At 45.1% G+C, this 20706-nt stretch overlaps 3 protein-coding genes and 1 non-coding gene across 4 annotated transcripts; 2 read left to right on the forward strand and 2 right to left on the reverse strand.

The window, feature by feature from the left end:
• Positions 1 to 91: 91 nt before the first annotated feature.
• On the forward strand, positions 92 to 15463 carry J056_003475 (Midasin; the record flags this gene model as incomplete). The annotated part of the gene is made up of 12 exons (XM_009268698.1): positions 92 to 210; positions 264 to 2561; positions 2612 to 4939; positions 4988 to 7307; positions 7352 to 8338; positions 8384 to 8599; positions 8645 to 10336; positions 10383 to 11632; positions 11683 to 13234; positions 13284 to 13888; positions 13933 to 15023; positions 15069 to 15463. The coding sequence occupies 12 exons, from the start codon at positions 92 to 94 to the stop codon at positions 15461 to 15463; spliced, it is 14853 nt and encodes a 4950-aa protein (XP_009266973.1).
• Positions 15464 to 15817: 354 nt separating this feature from the next.
• On the reverse strand, positions 15818 to 15898 carry J056_004977. Its single transcript has one exon. It is a non-coding gene; the product is annotated as a tRNA-Gly (tRNA).
• Positions 15899 to 18095: 2197 nt separating this feature from the next.
• Positions 18096 to 19027, reverse strand: J056_003476 (uncharacterized protein; the record flags this gene model as incomplete). The annotated part of the gene is made up of 2 exons (XM_009268699.1): positions 18096 to 18139; positions 18187 to 19027. 2 exons carry the CDS (start codon positions 19025 to 19027, stop codon positions 18096 to 18098), a joined length of 885 nt encoding a protein of 294 aa, XP_009266974.1.
• Positions 19028 to 19277: 250 nt separating this feature from the next.
• Positions 19278 to 20662, forward strand: J056_003477 (uncharacterized protein; the record flags this gene model as incomplete). Its single annotated transcript, XM_009268700.1, has 2 exons — positions 19278 to 19304; positions 19352 to 20662. 2 exons carry the CDS (start codon positions 19278 to 19280, stop codon positions 20660 to 20662), a joined length of 1338 nt encoding a protein of 445 aa, XP_009266975.1.
• Between the last annotated feature and the right edge of the window lie 44 nt (positions 20663 to 20706).

The raw sequence follows: 20706 nt of genomic DNA on the forward strand, positions 1-20706 counted from the left end.
CTATTCATTTCATCGGCAGCTCGTGGTTGCAGATTAAGAGGCAGAAACAAACTTAATCACGTACGATCATCTCGATTTAAAAATATCAGAGATGAGTGCAGCAGGACACAAAATTCTGCTTAATCTTGCAGACTGGCTCGATGAGCGCAGATCTATCGACAGGATCTGCCATCTCTCCTTGGTGCTGCCGGCACATACAGAACTTACACAGTGAGCTATGGATGGTTCAAGGTGGTTGCGATTTTATTAACCAGCGCATCCAGCTTACTTCACATGTACTTGGAGTCGTCGGAATCTCCAATCAATTTTGATAAACTGCAACCCACGGATCAATTACAGGAGGCGTTACTCGCCATTTGGAGATTCACGCAGTGCGATCCATCTCTTGTGAAGCACTGGCAGCTGCTCCCGCTTATCCATCTCATCAGCAGCCACGAAGACGCTGGGATCAGGCTTCTCTCTATATGGATTACAACAAGCGTCTACGAATTATCTATTAAATCCAAGAACACTCTTATCACCAAGTTTGTCGATTTTAGACAGCCTATTTGGCTTAAAGATGGTCAGGTACCCAGAGAAGACGGTCAATCGGTAGATAACATGATCGACGCTAGGAACTTATTAATATTGGAAGAGTCTCGTATTAGCAGCTACAGGCAGTCTATTAGCTGTGCACCCAGCCAGAGTACTCCCTCAACCACCAATCCTAGATTATCAGTCATCGCTTCCAAGGTTATTATCTCTAGACAGTCAACACACACGCCTCTGTCTAATTATATCCCTACTCCCCCACTCGAGTCAGCTCTGGTTGACTTGTCAGTCGCATACTCTACTCGCCTCCCAACAATCCTTTCATCGCCGCCTTCTTCTGGAAAATCCACGCTTATCAACCACCTCTCCTCAATTGTACACCCTCCATCCGCCACCCACCCACACATTCTCACCATCCATGCCGCAGATCCTTCCCTCGATCCAAAGGCTTTGCTCGGCTCGTACATCTCCACTCCCCAAGGTACATTCGCGTACGTGGAAGGTGCACTCGTCAAAGCAGTCAGGAGCGGCATGTGGGTCGTAATAAGGGACATCGATAGAGCGTCACAAGATCTCATGTCCATCATCTCAAAACTTGCTCAATCCCTTGGTCCAACCAAGAAATTGGCCGCAAAAGGTATCCTCTCGATTCCAGGCCGGAATCCAGTCATTGCCCACTCTTCGTTCAGACTGTTAGCCACAAAATCATTTACTACTCAGTCTTCTTTTTTGGGTTATTCACATTGGTTCCAAGTTAGCATACCTGAACCGTCGATCGAGGACGTAGCTACTATTATTGCCGGTACATTTCCAAAGTTGTCCAATGTCGCTATGAATTTCGTCAATGTATGGCAAACAGCAAGGGACGGTGCCAAAATTATGAGAACTGATGTCAAATCAGGTTCAGAAAGGACACTCGTATTGAGAGATTTGTTTAGATGGGTGAGAAGGGTAGAGAGGTTGCTAGAAGATGTCAACATCCACCCAAAGACAATCGACGATCTTACTCGCAATCCTATCGTCCAGGAAGAGATTTTGATAGAAGCATTCGATGTTTTTTATGCCCACAAATCAACGCAGCCAGCCATCTCACTGCTTGAGATGATCGGTGACGAGCTGCATATTAACTCTGAACGCGTGAAATGGATAGCCAACAACAGATCTGCCGAATACAAGCAATCTGATGTTACCTCTAACATCTCCATCGGACGCTCTCAGCTTAACGCCGTTTCAGCTATTTCTCTCGCTAACAAATCCAAGTCGACGTTCGCACTCACCAAGCCATCACTCAATTTGATGGAGAAGATTGCAGTTGGTGTGTCTCACTCAGAGCCTCTATTGCTTGTCGGTGAAACCGGTACGGGTAAGACTACCATGGTGTCTTATCTGGCAAAAAACTTGAACAGAAAACTTATTTCACTTAACCTGTCTCATCAGACAGAGGCAAGCGATTTGCTCGGCTCATTCAGACCTCTTGATCCACGTGCAGCTGCGGTAGATGTTTGGGGTACATACGAAGAGCTTTTTAGCACAACTTTCGACCCTACCAAGAACAAGGCCTTCTCATCAGCCATTAGGAAGAGTTACGTTAATGGCAAATGGGAGAAACTTGCTAGAGGATGGTTGGAAGCGACCAAAATGGCTCGTATCAAGATTAGCAAGGGAATAGCCAAGGAAGACAGCACAGAATCACCACGCAAAAAGCGTAAGACTAATGAAAAGTCTTCCTCCACAGTTATGTCCCAATCATGGGATGGATTTGAATCCAAGGTCAATGATTTCATTGTTCAACACGTAGACAACTTGTCTGGAAAAGCTAGATTTGTGTTCTCGTTTGTCGAAGGTCCTTTAGTGACAGCACTGCGAAGGGGAGATTGGATACTTCTAGATGAGGTCAATTTAGCATCGCCAGAGACTCTAGAATGCCTGTCATCCTTGGTCACCTCCCCTACTTCTTCGATTGTCTTGACGGAACGTGGCGATCTTGAAGAAATTCCGCGCCATCCTGACTTTAGAATTTTCGCTTGCATGTGAGTTTACATCTATATGTCGCGATTTTGAAAGTCTAACAAGCCTCAAGGAACCCAGCTACGGACGTAGGAAAGCGTAATTTGCCTCAAAATCTCCGTGAACGGTTCACAGAGATATATACAGCTCCTCCTGACAACGACAAAGACGCACTCGTATCGATCGTCGACAAATATATTGGTCAGCTAAGTGCTGGTGATAAGGGTGTCGTTATGGATGTGGCAGAACTTTATTACACCACCAAGATGTTGGCAGAGTCTCATGAGATCGCTGACGGTGCCAACCAGCGGCCTCATTACTCCATGCGTACTCTTGCACGTGCACTTTCATTTGCTGCGACAGTCACTCCTATTTATGGTCTGCGGAGATCGCTATGGGAGGGTTGGATTATGGCTTTCACCATGCCCTTGTCAGAGAAGAGCGCAAATGTTGTGAAAGCGCTGGCAGAGAGACACATAGTTAATCGAGCAAAAAATCCTCGTACTGTCCTTAACTCAGCACCACCCAAGCCAACATCCGACCAATATTTGGGACTTGGTCACTTCTGGTTAGAGCGTGGACCACTGCCTTTGGAAGTCGATGAAGGCTACATTCTTACTCCATCAGTGCAGGCAAAGTTGATCGACTTGGCTAGAGTCGTTTTGACTCGTCGCTTCCCAGTCCTCATTCAGGGTCCAACATCAGCTGGTAAAACAAGTGCTGTTGAGTACCTCGCCAAGCGTACTGGTCACTCTTTCGTTCGTATCAACAACCACGAACACACAGATTTGCAAGAATATCTCGGTACATACGTTTCTGATCCTGACACAGGTAAATTTGAATTCCAGGAAGGAGTTCTAGTGCGAGCTTTGAGGAATGGTGACTGGATAGTACTTGATGAGCTTAACCTTGCACCAACTGATGTCCTCGAAGCCTTGAACAGGTTGTTAGATGACAATAGGGAGCTGGTCATTCCAGAGACTGGGGAAGTCGTAAAGCCTCATCCTCACTTTATGTTGTTCGCCACCCAGAATCCTCCTGGTCTGTATGCAGGCCGTAAAGTACTCTCTCGTGCGTTTAGAAATAGATTTTTAGAAGTGCATTTCGACGACGTACCACAAGATGAGTTGGAGACTATATTATGTCAACGTTGCAAAATCGCACCATCCTACGCCAACAAGATTGTTGCTGTTTTTCGTGAACTTCAACGCAGAAGACAAGCGGAGAGAGTGTTTGAGACAAAACAAAGTTTTGCAACACTTAGAGACCTGTTCAGATGGGCAAAGAGAGACGTCATTGGATATCAGCAGTTAGCCGAAAATGGGTATATGCTTTTGGCAGAACGTGCCAGGAGATTGGATGACAAGGTTGTCGTTAAGGAGGTTGTCCAGGATGTAATGAAAGTCACCATTGATACCGAAGGATTGTACAATATGACAGAAGGTGACATGTTGGAGAAGATCGGATGTGTTCTGAAGGATGATACGGGAATGGTATGGACTAAGGCTGCCAAGAGACTGTTTGTTCTGGTCGCTATGGCTTTAAAATACAACGAACCAGTCTTGTTGGTTGGTGATACAGGTACCGGTAAGACCTCAGTCTGTCAAGTGCTCGCAAACACTCTCAACCAGCGTCTTCGAGATATATCTTGCCACGAAAACATCGAGACTGCGGACATTCTCGGTGGTCAGCGTCCTATTCGGAACAGAGCGGCGATGCAATCCCAGATAGTTCTAGAAGCAAATGAGGTGCTTGGTGGTGCTGTTGGTGGGGAAATCGATGGTATTAGCATTGCCCTGAATGAGGCGCTTAGTCAGGAAATGCCTCAAGATAAAATAGAGGTTATCCGGACTATTCAGACTAAAATCAAACATGCTACCGCGCTTTTTGAATGGCACGATGGTCCTTTAGTTGAGGCAATGCGTCATGGCGATCTGCTCTTGATGGATGAGATATCATTGGCAGATGACGCTGTGCTGGAGCGTCTAAATTCGGTTCTAGAGCCATCTCGCTCATTGGTGTTAGCTGAGAGGGGCGGCAAAGACATCGAGCAGCTGCAAGTAACCGCAACACATGGATTCCAAATTATCGCTACTATGAATCCAGGTGGAGATTTCGGCAAAAAGGAGCTGTCTCCTGCTCTTCGTAACCGTTTTACTGAGATTTGGGTGCCGGCTATTGAAGATCGTGAGGATCTCGAAATGATTATCAAGAGTTCTTGGAAGAACACGATTTTGGACAAGTATGCTTCCAAAATGCTTGATTTTGTCGACTGGTTCTCCGCTCACAACTTCGGCGGCGGTGGGATTTCAACGACCAGTGTTGGATTACGTGATTTAATCGCTTGGGCTAAATTCCTTGATTACGTCACAAAGTGGCTAGATCCTCAGCAGGCGTTTATGTGAGTTGATGACTAGGTTTCACTCTCAGTAACTTACTTATCCAACAGTCATGGTGCTGCGTTAGCCATCTTTGATGGGCTTCACTTCCACGCCCAGGAGAAGTGTGCTGAGAAAGCGATTTCCACAGTTGGTGCTACTCAAGAAGTCGTTTCCTTACAATCTACCATCAACGATACCCATGACTCCTTCTCCATAGGCCCATTCGGCGTTGCAAAAGGTGACCTTAGCACTTCAAACAAGTCATTCAGTTTCCATGCCCCCACAACTCGTCTCAATGGTATGAAAGTGTTGCGTGCATTGCAAGTGCCCAAGCCGATTTTGTTGGAGGGCAGTCCAGGTGTTGGTAAGACCAGTTTGGTTGCAGCTCTTGCGAACTCAACGAATCGACACTTGGTTCGTATCAACCTTTCTGACCAGACAGACTTGATGGATCTTTTCGGCTCGGATTTACCAGTTGAAGGAGGAAAGCCTGGAGAATTTGCTTGGCGGGATGCCGCATTCTTAAGCGCTATGCAAGAAGGCCACTGGGTGCTGCTGGATGAAATGAACCTTGCATCGCAGTCTGTTCTCGAGGGTCTTAACGCTGTCCTCGATCACCGTGGCTCGGTATTTCTGCCTGAGCTAGGCAGGCATTTCGAAAAGCACTCATCATTCCGTATATTTGCTGCCCAGAATCCTTTGCAACAAGGTGGTGGTCGTAAGGGTCTTCCACAGTCGTTCTTGAACAGATTTTCGAAAGTTTATGTCCAAGAGCTGTCACCTGAGGATCTTATCATTATCTGCCAACAACTCTACCCATCTTATCCACAAGATACCCTCACCAAAATGATTGAGTTCAACAGACGTCTTGAAATCGAAATCGCTCAAAAGCGCTCATTCGGACGTGATGGCGCTCCTTGGGAGTTCAATTTGAGGGACATTCTCCGCTGGCTTCAACTCTTGCATACTCCTTCAGCCGTCGAGACAGAGGACAGAAAGCCAAGCGATTATCTTTACAGCATCTACCTAAGTCGTTTGAGAACTGAAGTTGACAGGGAGTCAGCAGCAAACCTATACAAGTCCATTTTCGATGAAAAATTCTCGCTTGGGCGTCCACAATACCTCATCTCTGATAGCGAAGTCCAGATAGGTAATGCCCACATTGTTCGCGGTGAAAAGCACCACTCAGCTGTCCTGCCTACTATTACACTTCAATCGCACCTGCACGCACTTCAAACGCTAACAAGAACGTTTGATATGGGATGGCTTGCGATTATTGTCAGTCATGCCGCATCAGGAAAGACAGGTCTAGCTAGGCATTTTGCCGCGCTTTCTGGTCGCAAATTGCATGAGTTCGATATGAACGCTGGTGTGGACACTATGGAGTTGTTAGGGTCGTTTGAGCAAGCTGACGCCACGAGAATAATTCACAATGTCCTTAACTCCTTACTTGAAGACTTGGACAATCACCTCGGTATCAATGTCGACGAGGACCAGTTTGTGGCTATTGATAACAGCAGAACTATTATCAGAGCAGCTCAATCTGACTTTGAAAAGCACGGCAACAAGGCTATTTCTGTTGTCAATGAAAGCGTAGCAAGGGTATTTGAATCACGTGTTGGTGTTAGTTTCGAGACCTTTGAAACAGTCAACAAGCTTTTGGAAGACTACAATGCCCAATTAAGTCAGTCAGAGGCTGGCAGATTCGAATGGGTAGATGGTGTGCTTCTGCGTGCCATGAAGAATGGTGATTGGCTTCTCATCGATGATGCCAATCTCTGTAGTCCTTCTGTACTTGATAGACTGAACTCTCTATTTGAAACTGAAGGCAGTCTTGTCTTGAGCGAGCGTGGCATGGTTAAGAACCAAATTCAAACCATAAAACCACACCCCGATTTCAGAATGATCATGGCTTTAGATCCTCGTCATGGAGAGCTGTCAAGAGCTATGAGAAATCGAGGTATTGAAATATATCTTTCACCACCAACTTCGTTCGACAAAGAATCGATTCTCTCAATGACCAGAATCAGTGGACCATCTGACGCGTCGCTGATGAAGAATGCCGTCGAAACGCAGAAAGCTTCTCGTGGCTTACTGGAGGAAAGAAGAGACGAGCATAATTTGCCTTGGGTCAATATTGGCTTAGAAGATCCTGATGCAGAGGCAATTTCTCAATCCGCTTACATTCTCTCCTGTGGTCTTGACAAGGTCAGTGCTGATGCAGGCTTGCTGCAACTTGTCAGGACACTGAGTGTAGCTCGCTTGAAAACTAGCGCTTCAGCGTTACAGCTGCTCGATAGTCAGAACACCAACAATAGGCTTGTTCAGATTGTTGAACGTGTCGTTCAGTCCTCATTTGCACAAAGCCGTAATGTAAATTCAATGGTTGTGAGTTCATAGTCGTGCATTTAACGCAGACTAACTTTCTTTAGCCTCTCAGCACTCTCATCTTTGACTATGGTCTGTCTAGCGACGACGCCACTTATATTGGATACGTCGTAGATCTTTGTACAAGAATGGTTGTTGCGGGCGTGGACTGGGAAACTCGCAAAAAGACTGCGTCTTGGGTTAATCACAAGGATCTGACAATCCTTGATCGTGCTGCTCTTATCCAAGCGAAGAAGAACGTTCCTTCAAACACACCTGACAATGTTAATGAGCTTGGCATAGCTATCCAGCGTCAGCAAAAGCTTGGAGGAGTCATCGAAGGACTGTTAACAAAACGCGTAGATTTTAGCGTTCTAAAAACATTTGAACGCCTTGTTGATCTTCACGTGGAGCTGGAGAACACTACTAACAACGTCCACTTTGATTACTCCTCCATGCAAGTTGTGCTGGAAATGATGAAAGACGTCCTTACTCAGATTGACGTTCCCAACCAAATGGAGGCTATTGATGCACTTGCCACCACAGTTGAAATGAAGAGTGGACAGGGGTTAAATGAAATTTGGTCTTCACTCCTTCCAGATATTCGCGATAGGCAAGCTGATGAACTAATGAAAGGACTCAAGAAATATAGTAAAAATTTAAAGCCAGAGATGAAAGGATCGTTTATCGAAATCGTTGCCTCCCTTGGACTGTCGAAGATTGCACAAAACGTGTACGGATTAGCAAGCGATCTGCTGAAGGAGCTAGTCGTGGATAAACCAGCTGCTGAAAGTGATGAGCGTAAGGATGCTGCAAATGCTGCATTCGATGTTGCACTTGAGACGTCTATGATAGATTCTCCACAGACCGCCCAAGTTAAAAATGCTGCTTTGGTCCAACGCTTTACCCAGGACAAGCACGTGGATCCTTTATCTGTTGTGGGGTTGAAGCAAGCAATCTGGCTCATGGAAGTGCAGCCTGGGAAAGTTGACTCCACCATTTACTTGACAATGCTCACATCATGGATGGCGCGTACTTGGTCTTTACAAGATGTAAGTTATTAAGCTGACTTGACAAATTATGCTAAAACGTACTAGGGCCATTTCTCCGGTCCAGCAGATTTACTGAGACCACTCACACTTCGTGCTGTTTCTGAAAGATGCTCTCGCAACAAAAAGAGGTCTGTTAGAGATATCAGCACCATTCATGACAATCTTCAAAAGGACGCTAAAGCATTGGTGCTCAACTCTAGCTCGTTTGACAAACCTCGTCAAATGGTTTTGAAAAACGTTATGACAGTAGTGGTGTTGCTGGTGAGTAAATTATGCTTCGATAACAAAATTCTAACTTCGTTTAAGATCTTCAGTGCATTTGCTCCACAAATCGATGCAAGCGAAAATGATAAGGAGATGATTCTTCAACCAAACTCGACAGATGATTTGAATGTTGACAAGTTGAAATTATTGGCAGGAAAATGCCAACATCAAGAATTCAAGAACATCGCTGACACCGTCTTATGCCCTGCTTTAGATGTCGAAGTTTCCGACACACGCAAAATCAGCAGAGCTTGGATCAGTGTGTCAATGGCGTGTTTGAAACTTTACATTCCAAATTTTGCGCTTGACCCATCTGTTCCTGCACAGTCTAGGCGCTTATTCGGAAAGCATCGTGAAGAGAGACTTCTTGCTGAACTTGCGGCTGCGAAGGAGTATGAAAGAATTACAAGTGGAAATCAGACAAGCTCTCTTATACAATTTATCCAAGAGAGGCTTGCCAGTGTTCGTTCAGAGGCAACCTTTTCAACAGGTGTCACGATTAATCGTTCAACAGATCTCTCACTCCTCACGGCGCTGTATCAAGAACTGCATCACTTTGCTCAGCAAACTTATGCATCTGATAGGTTCACCACTTTGCTTAACAAGATAGAGACTTTACTAGATGACGAAGTACTATTCCAAGAACAGACAGTTCAAAGCAACATTGAAGGATTTTTAAGACGTCTCGATGGGGTTTATGCTTTCTACGAAGATCTTATTCATCCTATCAGACTCTTCTTACACATGTTGAGAGTTGGATTGCGTGCGTTTGCTCACACCTGCCGTGTTCAAGATAGAAGGCTTCTTGGTGATGCAGCTCCACTTAACAGCGTAGTTAAGAATATCGGACGCTTCCCTCTTATTTCAGCATTCGAACACCTCCGCTCAATAGATCTTCCTGAAGAATCCACGCCAATTTCTGATAGCACGTCTCCACCAACTAAGCTTCTGTTGCTCGACTTATCAGCACTTGCTTTCGAGGACGGGTTGGGTCTCTCTGCGGATAAAGACGTAGAAAGATACGACCAGGCCTGTGCTGCGTTGTACGAGCGTTGGAAGGTAGATAAAACACGGGAGCAGATTGCAGCTGAAGAAGCAGCTTCACTTTACAAACCTCACAACCATGATGAAGATATACTCGAAGATGCCGAAGCTGAAGAAGCTGACTTCAAGGCCTTATTCCCAGAGTACGAAGATGTTTTGAATGTCGATACTGCAGCTGCCAAAGCCGCTGGTATCGCTACATCTGATACTCAATCACTTGTTACGAAAGACGACACTTTAGCCGTTTATCAGCTTCATTTGGCTATATGCGGCTCAATCAGAGATCCATCATTCGCTACTCGTCGTAATAATCTCGTTCAGGATGCCGCTTTGTCAACATTTGCCACCCTTTCAAGTGAACTTGACCAGCAAACTTACTCAATTCAGGTTGGTGTTCTTGCCGAGCAAATTAAGCAATTTGAAAGCGCTGGCGATATCTCTTCATTTGACTTCTATCATGATGCAGACATCTCTCAAAATAGACGCGCCAGAGACGTCGTTGACAGATTATCTATTCGTTTGCTGCAAATCTATGAGGAGTGGCCTGACCAGTTGATACTTCAACATCTCAATGAGCGCTGTCAGGCTATTTTGCGCATGGACTATAGATGTCCTTTGGCTGCCACACTAAGTGCGCTCGAGACATTGCTGATGCAAACCGAAGATTGGGAAAGCAACGCTAGCAGAGATGTGAGTAAGCCTATAAATTTTAAAACTATTTACTGATTCGAATCAGGTGTCGCTTAGCCTAAATAGGGATGAGATCGTCGGCCTGATTGTGTACTGGCGGCGTATGGAGCTTGGTACATGGGCTACCTTACTGCAACGTCAAGAGTCTATGTTCAAAAATGACTTAAGTATATGGTGGTTTAGATTCTATGAAACTATCGTTCATGGTCTGGAAGCGGCATCGCATACCGAAGATCCTGAAGAACAAGTGACAAAGCATTTGAGCTCCGTTGTTGAACTGCTCGACAAGTTCCTTTACACCAGTTGGACCGGACACTACTCTCCTAAGCTTGCTCTTATCAAGTCGTTTGCAGAATTGCTTGATAGGATTTCTACTCTACGTTCCCGTGAGACTCTCACTCGCGCATCCAAGCTGCTCAACGGTATATATTCATACTACCAACAGTTTGAGCATCGTATTAATGATAGTATGCAGCGCAAGCGTACCGATCTGGAGAGTAAGATACAAGATTGGATCAAAATGGCTAGCTGGAAGGATGTTAATGTCTTTGCGTTACGTTCCAGTGCTCAAAAGACTCATCGTCAACTTCACAAGAGTATCAGAAGTTTCAGAGACATTCTCAATCAGCCTGTAGAGTCTTTCCTGACTCGAGACTCTGATGTTGGTGCTCAGGCTACACTGTTATCAACGCAAAGCTCTGCACTTTCCTCTCAAGACGCTAGTGGCATGGACGATGGCTCAAGAAGACCAATCGCGCCTGCACAGTCCCATCTCCGTACCCTTCCATCTTTGTATGAAAAGCTTAAGCAAAAGCTGTCTACTGAAGTTGGTCAGGATGAATCGGAGGCACTTGATGACCTATCAACGACTATCATCACAAAGACGCAGGAATTCCGCAAAGCAACGCCTATGCATATTACTGAGGAGAACAAGGGTACAGTCAAGTCTCTCACTGCTCAGAAGCACAGAGCTTGGGGAGATTTATTGAAGGAGCTGAAGCGTTTGGGACTCTCCCCTAATCTGAGAGCTGACATGGCTGGTTTACTTAGAGATTCTTCAAAATTATTCCAACTTCCAAATCTCATGATCTTAAACGGCGAAAAGGCTTCTCTAAGTAGCACTTTATGTGAAATGATCCCAAAGGCGGATTCGTATCACTATCGTGTACTCGCTTTACTTCCGCGTTTGAGAGTTTCACTTGCTATGCACGCTGAGGATGTCTCTACGAAAGATTTAACCCGCGCTCTGAATTTTGTTGAGAGTGCTATGGCTGTTACCGTTAAGCAGAGAGAAATGTGAGTGATCGATTGATTTGATTGATTTGACCCTCGCTAATCATCTATAGCTTCTCACGTACTTTGAAGTCACTTCAGGTCGTCACAGGCTTGACAGAAAGACTCATGGAACTAGGTGCTTCGGAGGAACTCTCTGATTCAAGCTTCAGTTGTGATCAGTTAGCTGTATTGAAGAATTTCTTCTTATCAGCAGAGAATGTTTTCAAAGAGGGTTCAATGTGTATCGATGACTACTTGCACCTTACAAAGGCAGCTGGTCAAGCTTCTGATAGCTCGATCAATGATGCGCTTTCCGCCTTTGACAGCTTTGCGATGTCAGCTAGTTCTTTATCCAACAAAGTGGGCGACCTGTATGAAAGTTCATCAGGTTATAGTCTATTTACTCAAGGTATTTTTACTTATCCAGCTTTCGGCTTTACTGACGCAATTTCAGATGATGTTAATTTGATTGAAAAGGCATCTGCTGAGGCTTCAAGCTATCTCACCACCATTCGCGAACTTACTATTAGAGTTCCATCCCTCTCACACATCCTCAAACCAATGTCAGAATGGCTTAGTAAAAAGGTCATTGATACAACCTCATTTGAAGCACCAAAGAAAGACGTTGATGTTAAAGATGTCTGGTTACAAAGTGACGCTCTCATTAACAGTGTTCTTGTGGTTGCTCAATCTGCTCAGAAGACCGAAGAATTAGCCAATGAGGACATGGATCTCGCTGACAACGCATTTGGAATGGCTGAAAATTCACTAAAGCGCTTCACCAGCAACGCTCGCGTTGACAGTGTCAGTGGCGAAGTTGCCAAATTCTTCGAACTCCTCTCACATGCTTCTAATGAACACCGTGTCTCATCTGCCACAGCTCTCAAGCGTTCAGTACCATTCATTAGACATTACGTTCAATGGTCGTCAGGGGAGCTAGACAGGATGATAAGTTGGTATAAAGCCACACTCAAGTTTGCCCTTATACTTGCTTCGACATTTCTATCGGTAGCTGAAAAAGGCTTTTGTAAGCCAGATGAAATGGATGACGGCGAGGATGGTGAGCAAGGTGAAGGAAAACTTGAAGAGGGTACAGGTTTGGGTGAAGGAGAGGGCGCAGAGAACATTTCGAATCAAATTCAAAACGAAGAGCAAGTTGAGGGTCTCAAAGATGAAGGTGGCGATGAAGGAGATGAAAAGAATGACGATGAGAAGCAAAAAACTGAAGCTGAAGATCAAGCTATTGAAATGAATGAGGACTTTGATGGTGATATGGATGATGCGTCTGATAGAGACGGCGAAGAGGGTGAAGAAAGAGATGAAGAAAACATGGACGAACAGATGGGTGATGCAGATCCTCTTGATCCTGGTGCCGTAGATGAGAAGATGTGGAATGATGAAAATGACCAGGAGAGTGGTGAAAAAGATGACCACGTCGACAACGATGCGAAAGGTCAAGGCGAGTCAGAGACCGTTGCCAACGAAGACACGAAGCAATCCAACAAAGAAGATAATCCAGAGCAAGGCGAAGAAGCTGGTGATGAGAAGGAGGAGGGAGGTGATGAGAAGGAAGAGATGGGCGATGAAAAGGAGGAAATGCCAGAAGCACAAAATGATGAGGAGGTTAGTATGAATTGGGTGTTTTGCTGCCACGTTGCTGACATACTTTCAGGGACCTGGTGAAGAGGATGAAGGTGCCGGACAAGATAAAGGTGACCAACTTAATAACGAGTTACCGGAGCCGGAAATGCTTGATCTACCAGCAGGTATGGAATTAGACAACCAACAGAAAGAGAAAGAGGCTGGTGATGATGAAGATGAGGAAGGGTTCGAAAATGATGATATGGGCGGAGACGATATGGATGGAAATGAAGTTGAAGAGAAGGGTGAATCTGAAGAAGGAGGTGATGAGCCACGCCTAGACGAAGCTCAAAAGGAGGGAAGCGATGGCGAGGAGAATGAAGAAGATCCTACAGGAGAGAATGAAGACGCAGATAAACCAGACGTAGAGCGCAATGACGAGGAACAAGCTGCTGAGGGTGAAGAAGGCGAGGGCGAGCAGGAGCAAGAGAAAGACAAAGCTGGTGAGCAGCCTCAAGCTCAGCAACAAGAAACTCCAGCTGCTCCTCAGCAAGCTGACAATGGCGGGGGTATGGATGAAGGCAATCAGGATGACGGTGGTGCTGCTCAGGGCACCACAGGTCAGCAAGCGGATGCGAACAAAAATGACGCTTCAGTTCAAGAGACGCAAGACCAGGCATACGAGTCTCAACCAACGTAAGTCTACTGATGAGATGAAGAATTGTCTAACGCTACCTCAGTGAATTCGACCCAGCATCCCAAGCTCAAGGGCAAATGGCAACTAATGAAAATACTGAAGCCAGCAGAGATCAACCACAAGATCAACAGGTTGATCCAAACCCACTTCGCAGTTTAGGCGATGCGATGCAAGAGTTCAGGCGCAGATTTGATGAAATCGCCGAAGCACAGGAGCGTCCATCCGAGGGCGATGAGAAGGGTGCTGAAGAGCAGATCAAAGATGATCAACCACTTGAGTATGTCAAAGAAGGCGACGAAGATGCCAACGATACACAAGCACTCGGTGCAGCACCCGATGAACACGTCGAGAAGCTGAATGATTTGCAAATCGCAGATGAAAACAAAGAAGCTGAGCAAGACGCGGAAATGGACTTTGACGATGACCACATGAATAACGAGGCAGGATCATCGAACCAAATGAAGCAGATTGATACTGATGCCAATGCTCCTGAAACTGAAGAAGGTCAACCTGATGCTATGAATATCGATGAGGAGACTGAAGAGCGTGTCAAGCAAGAAGAGGAGGAAAAGATTTTGGAGAGTGACACTGAAGAAAAAGAACAGGAGATGGATCAGGCAGCAGAGCTGAAGGTAATGGAATGGACTACCGGCGGAGAGAAGCGTGATTCGAAGGATGTCTGGAAAATTTATGAATCCATGACAAGGGATCTTTCTTTCGGATTATGCGAACAGCTCCGTCTCATCCTTGAACCAACTCTTGCCACTAGACTGAAGGGTGATTACAGGACTGGTAAAAGACTGAACATGAAAAAGATCATTCCTTACATTGCCTCCGAATTTACCAAAGACAAGATTTGGTTGAGACGCACGAGACCTTCCAAGAGAGAGTATCAAGTTCTGCTCGCTCTCGATGACTCTAAATCCATGTCGGACGTACACACCATCCACTTAGCATTCCAGTCTTTGGCACTTATTTCGAAGGCTCTGACAACACTTGAGGTTGGATCTATTGCCATTTCCAAGTTTGGTAAATCAATGGATGTCTTACACAGCTTTGAAGATGGCGTGTTTACAGATGATGAAGGAGCAAAGGTGCTTGACAGCTTTACGTTTGCTCAAACAGAGACGAACGGTGAGTGAAGGAGTTACTTAATGACTATTGCTAATCTGCTCATAGTACACTCGCTGGTTGATACTTCACTCGACATGCTCGGAGATGCAAGGGAAGGACAGCGCGATGAAGAGTTGCACCAGCTGATGTTCGTCCTCTCTGACGGTATCTGCTCGAACCACGAAAAGATGGCTAGACTGCTCAGACGCGCTCAAGAAGACAAAGTTCTGATAGTTTTCGTGGTGCTCGACTCGCTCAAAGAGGATTCGAACTCTGTCCTGAGCATGACCCAAGCCAGCTACAAAATGTTAGAAGGTAGACCTCAGCTGAGTGTGGAGAGATATATGGACACGTTCCCATTCCCATACTACGTCGTAGTAAGAAACATAGACAATTTGCCTGACATTTTGTCATCTACCCTCCGCCAATGGGCTGAGGCATTGACGAACTCAAGCGCTTGAGTAAGCGCATAAAAAAAACTATAGACTTATTTATTATGATGCATTATTTTTGTTACTGTATGAAGATTTGTGTAAGGCGTATGCGTAGGATTGGTGTAATGATATGCTATAGATGGTTCATAAATTATTGAAGAGTTAATGACAACCTAATAACGTGAGTAATAGCATTCAAAGAAGAATAAAATGGCGAAGTAGACAAATTTACCCTAGATGTCTACCTGAAGAAATATAAACTTGGAATTGACTTGCCAAATCATGTATTATATTTAATGCTGCAAGTAAAGAAATTGTAAAAAAAATTGTAAAAAAAATTGATGTCAAACACGAAAGTCCTTTAAAAGGAGGACATAAAAATGCATTAACCCGGAATTGAACCGGGGGCCGATCGAATTCGTTTAGTGGCAACGATCGAGGTTACCACTACCCCATTAATGCTTGATAATATCATCTATTTTTATATTGATATAGTGCTTTTGAAAAGTTTTAGACTTACTTTCAAGTTTTTATCTCAAGATGTTTTAGTGTAATTGAGAAAAACCAACAATTTACAAATTACGAGGCTAGTGAAGGAACGCTTCCAGTAAATTCAGCGCCACCTTTGACTCCTCATGCTTTGAGAAGTATTGATGGACGCAGTTTTCAACATGTAATGTATCAACAATACATTCAGATGCCATCATCAGGATTTTAAAATCTTCCAATCAAATTTAGCTTTGACTTTTCAATCTGAATGAAATTTAGCATATTATATAACAAAAATCCCTTGTCAACACTAGCTAATTTGAAAACCATCAATTGATGTTGTTAGTACATTGATATTGAAAATTTAGTGCAGCTTTTCCGAATAAGCAAGATACTAGAATCTCTGCATTTATTGGTCAAGTAACTTGGATTGAGAAGCCCAATTATCTTCTATACATATATATATAAATACTTTATTTTGGGACAATGGCTTATATACTACTATCTCAACAGGCAAGCTTCAAAAAGCTAGATGAAAATATTAAAATTTGTTGAAGTAATGCAGTTTCCAAGACATATCTTAACTTCTACTTCTTAAGTAAGAAATAACCACGTTTACCGAGACGTAGATAATTTCTTCAATGTGAAAATAGGTGAGAAGATAGCCAAATCAGAGAAGAAAAAAGAAAGTGTGTGTGAACTGTTTTCAGGAGTATCCAGAATAATATAATGCTGCAATACTAAACGGAATACGTTTTAGGACAATCCACCACTGCGCGCTTATTATTTTTATACGGTGTTTCGTAGAAAAGCTGGGCAACATTAATTAGCAGTGTATGGGTATTTATAGAACGAGAAGTTTCCCATTTTACATACACTTATGGAGCCGAGTCGATGTTACTGAGTTATTTAGAAAAATCTGTGATTTTTTGCTTTTCCTAGAGCTTGAAAATCCGCAAACCTTCAAGTTAGCATAAGATAATTCTTGAATTCGTACTTTCGTTTAATTTAATCCCTATTGGTATGATCAGAAATTTGTATGTCTCGCTTAAAATACTACTGAACGATATAATTAGCCTATATAAGCCATGAATCAGTTCACACTATTTCAATCTGAACTAGTAATTCTTCCTAACTCTGTTTGTGCTCTTGCATACTCCTATGTTCTCTCGCTTTTATCGAATGAGCAATTTGAACTGTAAGTTTGTTGAGTGAAATCAGCATCTACTCATACTCAACTCTTGAAAAACAGCTTAAAACGTGCAGTATAAAACTCCGACTACACGCTAACGCATAACTTGCTGCGCCGTGTCATTGTTTTTTTCATCATAAACCATGCCCACACTTTCTAGATTGGGAGCTTGCCATATGAAATTGCTCTGAAATAATTGGGTAATTGGAAATCAACGATCTGTGTGAGCTTTGCTTAGCAAAGAAAGTTTTCCAAGACTATCATAAGTTTTGATTATGTGATTCGTATGTTTAGACCCGAAACATTCACCGCAACTTGGATTCACTGACCTGATACAATAGAAAGTATATGTCTCAGGAATATGATATTGATAAGTGAATCACATCTGATTACGTGTGTACACTACACATTTTGTTTGTAGCCAACTCATACAAGTCTGCTTTCGTCAATTTCAGTAGCTTTCTTTTGCGTCAGTGGATATAAGAGGAAATCCTTCACGTCCTCGAACAATTTTCTATACTACCAAATTCGAAGATATTATTTCGAACTCTCTTAATAATGTGGGTGGGAAGCTTCTTAAGAATGCTAACTTCACAAGGCTCAAAGTAATAAGGGTCTCTACTGGAGATTCAAATATTATGTCAATGATTGACAACATAAATTTCCATGATGGCGAAAAAAAAAGGCCAAGACAAATCTGACATCCACGTCTTCTTTCGAATATCAAGGTATTGGGAATGACGAAGAGGCAGACTTTTACGATAAGTTTCAAATTGTATCTCAAAGTAACATTCCCGCTGAACTCAATGGAGGATTCGAACGAGACATGCTTACAACTGATCATGCCGCTTGCTATACGAGCAAAGTCACTAAACCTATTGCCTTCTGATGACGGACGCACAATTCATGTCATTACGCATAACATGAATTTTGAAGTATATCGTTAGTCATAAATACATGATCTTGAAGCATACAAGATTAGCTAGTAGTGAAACCACCGCCGTTCACGTGAATAGTTTGACCTGAAGAGGTGAGTTAGTAGAAAAAAGGATTTAGAGTCAACACTCACCAGTGATGAAGCTAGAATCGCTTGAACCGAGGAAGACGGCAGCGCAAGCGATCTCTACACTCTCACCGGGGCGACCGAGAGGAGTAGTGAAGCTTTCCTGGGCAGGTTCGAGCATGGTAGACTCTCTCAACGGAGCCTGTATAGGGCCTGGAGCAATAGCGTTGACTCTTATGCCCCTGTTGGTGTATTGATTCGCGAGACCTCTAGTGAAACTGACTACAGCCCCTTTAGTGGAGGTGTAATCGAGCAGATCTGGTCTACCAATGTAGGCATTTACAGAGGCGTTGTTTATGATATTAGCGCCGGAGTGGGGTTTCATGTGTTTCAGTGCAGCTTTGGAGAGGTAGAAGAGGGAGTGGATGTTAGTTGCGAATGTGTTGTGCCACTGTTCGAGAGAGATATCTTGTATATCGTACACCATAGTCTGAGTGCCATGGTTATTGAACAATATGTCAATTTTTCCGAAAGTGGACACGGTCTCGTCGACGGATTTCACACAATCCTGCTCTTCTCTGTGATCAGCAGCGAAGCGATGCACTTTAGCATCTGGTTTGCGCTGTTTGATGAGGTCGATGGTGTCGATTGCGTCCTTTTCTTCCTGGGGAAGGTGCGTAAATACGACAGCAGCGCCTTCGAGAGCGTAGAGTACACAGGTGGAGCGGCCAATACCGCTGTCACCGCCAGTAACGAGTGCCACACGACCGTCCAACTTGCCAGCTGGTTTGTAGGGGCCGTCTGGAAGTCTGTCGATGACAGGCTTCGAAGGCATGTCGGCTTCCAAGCCGGGCTTGTTTTGACGGTTAATTTGAGGGATGTAACCTTGTTCGAATGGCTGTGACATGGTTGATGGAGTGTTAAGGTTTGCAGTTGACCTCGAGTCTCCTCGTGGCTATCCATCGTTTAACGTCATAAAGTGTGAGAATGGGTGATGGCATCTATTTATTGCTTGTGATGTACTTTGTGTGTAAATGTAATGGTAAATTCTCTTTTAACCGCGTTTGACCAAATGCGTGCATCTGCTTGCGGCGTCTCACCGAGCATGCGTCTCAGCGCACCTCTATCATCACAAAGTTTAAAGTTGAAAGAAAAGAATGACGCTGGCGTCTATTTTAGAGAATGTGAGTGGAGGGTGCGTGGATTGGGAGACGTGCGCTAATCCACTCAGTCATCACACGTAGCCGTACTCGCATCAGCTGAGGATTTCGACAGCGCTGAGAGCACAAACACAAGCACCCACTCGCTCACGCTCAACGGGAAGCCCGTAGTCCTCACACGCGCACCTTTCCCGCACGCCGACAGCGTTCTTGAACAGCACTCTACCGCGTCTGACCAAGGCCGCGCGTTGGTAGCCGCAGCATTCACAGACGGTGCAGAAGGCGCAGGCGGTGGCGTGGAGTGCAACACCAACAGCGCCAACAGCGCCATAGACGAGCAACTCCACCGTCTCTCTATAAGGGATGGCGACCAAGGTGCTTTCTCCGAAACACAGAAACCTCAGACACCACCGGCAAACCCACCGGCACACGCCACAGTGCCCTCCACGCGGCGTCCGAGCATACAGCCGCAGCTGAGCAGAGCTGCGATGCTGCGCATGGGCATCACTCCCCCGCCCAAGCGCGAGCAGGGGCGTGCAAACACAAGCGAGAGTGCAAGAGTAGAGAGCAGAGAAGGCAAGCTTGATCGTGATCGTGCAACTCCCAAGCCAAAATCACTCGGCACACCCAAGATCCAGGTACGCCAGTCGCGCTCTTCTCAGCTGCGACGTGGGAGTGAGGGGGTTGAGGGGGGTGAGGAGACTCTAACAGCAGCCAGACGACGCACAAGCAGCACACCAGTGGATTACTCGAGCACACCCGGACATCGTCGCGCGAGTATGGCAGTGGACGTAGCTAGCACACGCCAGCCAGTCTTCACTCCCCGTCAGACGCGCGCTAGTAGGTTGCGATTGGGGGGTGGCGAGGTGGACGAAACCAGCCGGTCGCCGTCTGCCCTCTCACAAAGCAATGGCGCAAATGGCGCAAATAGGGACATATTCGCCAATACACCCGGACATCGTCGCGCGAGTATAATCGTAGACGTAGCTAGTACGCGCCAGCCAGCTTTCACTCCCCGCCAGACGCGCGCTAGCAGATTGAGGATGGGCAGTGAGGCGGATGAGGCGGGTGAGGCTTCTGTGAATGGAGGCAGACCGTCTTCGACCCTTTCGAGACGCTCTTCCACCGACACCTTCACATTTGCTAGCACCCCTGGACATAAACGTGCCCTAAGCATCCCCGTCAAATCCACCAACACCCCTTCCATTGCCGCTCGTGAAAATAAAAGCTCTGCACTCAGAGCTAATCGTATGTCAACAGATGTGCACGACTCAACCAAAAAACCATTCAATCTGTCCACATCAATCGCGAAGGACAAGTTTGTCGAGTTTGACAAGAAGAAGGTGAAGCCGGTTAAGAGAGACAGTGGTGGAGTGTTCTAGGATTTGTTCACTGCTGCTTCTGCTATCTCTCCTTGTAGTTCACT

The sequence above is a fragment of the Wallemia ichthyophaga genome (genome assembly GCF_000400465.1).
Source record: "Wallemia ichthyophaga EXF-994 unplaced genomic scaffold scaffold4, whole genome shotgun sequence".
Lineage (NCBI taxonomy): Eukaryota > Fungi > Basidiomycota > Wallemiomycetes > Wallemiales > Wallemiaceae > Wallemia > Wallemia ichthyophaga.